Source organism: Pteropus alecto, unplaced genomic scaffold (genome assembly GCF_000325575.1).
Source record: "Pteropus alecto unplaced genomic scaffold, ASM32557v1 scaffold87, whole genome shotgun sequence".
NCBI classification, from domain to species: Eukaryota; Metazoa; Chordata; class Mammalia; order Chiroptera; family Pteropodidae; genus Pteropus; species Pteropus alecto.
This window is the reverse complement of record NW_006443225.1, coordinates 14,187,365-14,191,687: the sequence shown is the minus strand read 5'-3', so window position 1 is coordinate 14,191,687 and position 4,323 is coordinate 14,187,365. Positions and strand designations below refer to the sequence as shown.

General features: G+C 33.9%; 1 protein-coding gene across 1 annotated transcript in view; it reads left to right on the top strand.

Annotated features, from left to right (window-relative positions):
- TRPA1 (transient receptor potential cation channel subfamily A member 1) overlaps positions 1–4,323 on the top strand; it is a 42,286-nt gene that overhangs the window by 8,005 nt on the left and 29,958 nt on the right. The window contains exons 4-5 of the mRNA XM_015598608.1: positions 1,054–1,161; positions 4,056–4,168. Of these exons, the coding sequence (XP_015454094.1) occupies positions 1,054–1,161; positions 4,056–4,168 (221 nt within the window). The remainder of the gene's footprint in view (positions 1–1,053; positions 1,162–4,055; positions 4,169–4,323) is intronic.

Sequence of the window (4,323 nt, the reverse complement as noted above, 5' to 3'; positions counted from 1 at the left end):
GTGCTAAAATCTCAGTTTAATTCATTTGCTGACACATTAGCACGCATTCTGTTAAGAGGTGGTTCTGGTAGGAGATTGTCTGCTTTTTTTTTAAAGTCCAGGTTTTTAAGAAACAGCTTGTTTTAATAAGTTCTTTTAAAAAAATGTAATTACAAGCACATGTTACAGTTTTATCATAGACTCGCTGCTAGAGACAAGGCCTCCAGTGGGCCGAGTCAAAGATTTCTCTCTTGGGAGAGACATTTCTATGAGATAATTACTGTTAGATTTAATATGAAATAAAGACTGGTTAAAGATCTGTAGGTTCTTGGCCAATAACCATCTGGAAGTCTACCAGGTAAGGGGGTTATAGGTCTTCGATTAAATTCCATCACAAAAATTGCTTAACTATTTTATCAGGAATGTTAATTTCTTACATCACAGAAAAGGTTTCTGTTCCAGACTATGTTCAAATCAACTGAGTTAAGCTATGCCAGTGTTATAGGAAACTCTCTTTTCTTTACTGGAAAAAAAAAAATAGAGTTTTAATGGACATTTCCCAGAATACTTGCAATCTAGATAAAAGAAAAATGACTAGAAGGGGAATAAAAAACCAAAAACACTTCTTCCTCCTTCCCCTCCCCCCTCCTTCCTTTCTCCCTCTCTCCTTTCTTTCTCTCCCTTCCACCTTCCCAACCCACACATTCCAAATGCCTCCACAGACTTATTTTCTTGAAGATATTAGTTGACATAGCTCACCTGATACAAGTGAAAAATATTAAGTCAGCTACGTTAACTAGTGTCTACAGTTCTTACCCTGTGTCCAGTTCCACAGCTCCATATTGCCTCAGTTTGGTGCGGTATAGAAATTGCCCATTATCTCTCTATTTGAGAAATGTATGTGGTACCCACGACGAGCAAGGTTCAGTGCCAGATCCTGTGGGAGAGGGATGGAGGAAGATGGGTGAGAACACGGTCCCTGGCATCCGAGAGCTCCTAACCTAGTGGGAGACGAGGACCCTGTTTGGGAACCTCCAGGTTAACTTTTGACAATTGTGCCCTTCTTCTGTGTAGGTCTTGACCGAGCACAGCAGTACAGACACTAATTTGGAAGGAGAAAATGGAAACACAGCTCTGTTAATTGCATGCTTCCAAGATAATAGTGAAGCACTGCAGATGTTGGTTTGTATTTCAATCATGTTTTTTCTGTTTTCCTTTTCATTAGTACAACGTAAACTGCTGTTATTTACAACTCTCGGTTTCTCTTAGCAAAATATAAAATACAGAAAATGTCACGGCAAAAGTTTTGTGTGTTTTTATAAATGTACATATCCCTTAAATCTTAAATGAATCTGAGATTGCTTGCAGAAGACTAGCAGGAAGGCATGAAAGAATAAAGAAAACGCGAGAAGATCAAAGTGAAAATAAAGCATAGACCGGAAAAATTAACACAAAGCTGGTGGTCAGGGTAGAGTACAAAATACAAAGTATAATAGCCTGTATGTTCATAAAAGTGGATCATACATTTGACTCTGAGCTTCTGAATAAGTCCAGGGAAAGATATAGTAAATGGCAGACTTATCGTCGGACCCATAAAATAAAAGCCAAGAGAAACATAGTCATTCGTATTGCCCTGACAAGAAGAAATTGTTGCTTGGGTTCTCGGAAAAGGGAGCCCTGTGTGACAATAACAACTAGGGTCCTTAGCCACAGCACTAAAATTGGGGTCAGCCTCCTCTCTGTGGTGAGATTTCCTGGGGAGATCCAGTAGAACCCTGATCTTGCCTATCTAAAGGACTGACTCCTGCCCCTTCTGGTGTGGTCCTAGGATTCCAGTAAATAGTTTTCTTTCAAATAGCCCTTAATCACTTGTATGTTATTCAAGCCATTTTCTATATTTTTACCTCTTAATTTTCCCTTTCCATCTTCCCAAAGAATAGGAAAATGAAATAAAAAAAACTTTTAAAATAGCTTCCTAATATTTAAATTTAAATTTAAATATGTTCTAACATATTTACTGGATGTCTTGGAGGAAAATGCATATTCTTATAAGCTGTCATGATTGGACCAAAAAGAGAATAAAAATAAATTAACTAGCAAACCAAGAATTCAGAAAAGAGCCTCAAATAAACCAAAAGAAAATTGGAATAAATAAATGGTAAAGTTGAAAACAAAATATACTAATTTTGGAATTATTCAATAAATCAAGAGTTATTTCTTGGAAAAAGATAATAGACAAAGATTTGTGAGTCTAACTAAAACAGAAGAGGACAAAGCACAAATAAATAAGCAAAATTAGAAATAAGAAAGAGATATGCTAGTAATTTTTAAATGACAAACTATCAGTATGCATAATCCTGTCCTAAAACATTTGAAAATCCTTTTTTAAATGGATTAATAGCTAAAAGTAATTAAAATTCCAAAATTAAGTAAAAAATTAAAGATTTGTAGGGAACCATAATACATTTTTTAAAAGTGCCTTATCAAAGCTCTGGAGCCAGCTAACATACACGCTGTTATGGATTTTCCAAGTTCTTTCAAACTTTTAAGGATTCTGTTCCTATTTCAGGTTACCTTCTTATAGCGCAAGAAAAGAGTGAGAATGTGCAGATTAACTTTATGAAGCAAAAATAATAATAATTTAAAAATTTGAGAGCCCCTCCCCAAAGAAAAATATAGATGCATTTCACCATATAACATAGATACAAAATCTTTAAAATCCTAGCAATTAATTTACGAAAATAATTAGAAGGGTAACATGAAATACATGTTAGCCTTATGCAGAGAATGTATAGATTGTTAGACATTGGATTGTAACACATCAATTGGCCTGAGCAGACAAAACATATGGTTATTTATTAAATCTACATATTTATATACCTTTAAACGAATATGAATTTTTCTATATTCTTACAAATCTATAAGGAAAAGACCACACTCTGTAGAAAATTGGCAAGGGGCACATAAAGTTTAATTGATTTCTCTGATAGTCAAAGAGAAACATGTTAGAACAAAGAGGTATCATTTTTTTCATCTCTTAAATTGGAAGGATGAAAAAACTTTTTGATATGCAGTGTTAGAGAAATTGTGATGAGTCGAAGATTTTGTTCCCTGTGGGTGTAATTACTTTTTGATTCACTAATTCTAATTCTCGGAATACATCTCCAGGAGATAACTGAAGTGATCACTTACGTTAACGTCAATATTATATATGTTAGAAGGAAGAAGCTGAAAAAAATTTGAAATTCAATGAACAGGATTCATCATATAAAGTTTTGTGTACCCTGAAATTGAACATGTACATAGTAAAATTATCTATTTAGAGAATGTTAGGTAAAAACTTTTTGAACAGTGTAGTCACACAGTATACACATAAAAATTACCTTTGCAAAAAAATAAGACAAAAAATATTTTGTCTTCTAAAATGGAAATCGATGCTGTTAGGAGGTGAGGGTGCAGGTAATATTTGCTCCTTCATGCTCTTCTGCTTTCTCACAGTCTTCTCCTTAGTGATAATAAAAGGTTTTTAAAACAAAACTGAAGTCCAATGGTCTATAGAAAGTGATATTTGAAAATGATTGACTCAGAGGTCAAAGTAACATATGATTCAGTTCTTCTAACGTCTTTTTAGTAGAGAACTTCCATTAGTGAAAAATACCTGATTTTCATAGTTAACAAAGTGCTGGTCTAATCATGTCTTAATTTTACATAAATGAAAGGATAAGAAAATGGGTGTAGGTGGAGTCATGTTAATGTTTAAAAATATCTTATTAATCCCATTGAAAATGTGTTGACTTTAAGTCATCTGGAATATGAAGGCTGATGTTTTTGTATCTACATTGTTACCTCATCTTTGGGAAATATGAAGTCTCTCTATTTCAGACTCTCAGCCTAATTCCAAAATTACCTTCTTTCCTAGATTTCATATCATTTGAGGCTCTTCCGTATAGTTTTACATAGGCACAGAATAGTGAAATGGTCCGGGAGGGGCAGGTAAATAAACTCTTGTCCGTCCTTGCCATGTGGGTTTAACTTGTATCGTTTGACTTCTTTGTTGTTGTTATTTTTTCCTCCAGTTAAATAAGGGAGCAAAGGCTTGTAAAGCAAACAAATGGGGATATTTTCCTATTCACCAGGCTGCCTTTTCGGGTGCCAAAAAATGCATGGAAATAATATTAAAGTATGGTGAGTACTGTTTCCTACATCAAATGCTATAAAGAAGCCTATCCTGGTGGATGCTATTAATTCAAAAAATATTTAATAGAATTTACACATGGGCTTTTATGTAAGTCTAAACATCTCATTTTTTTTTAAAAAGAAATTCTTTTATTTATAATTATTTTT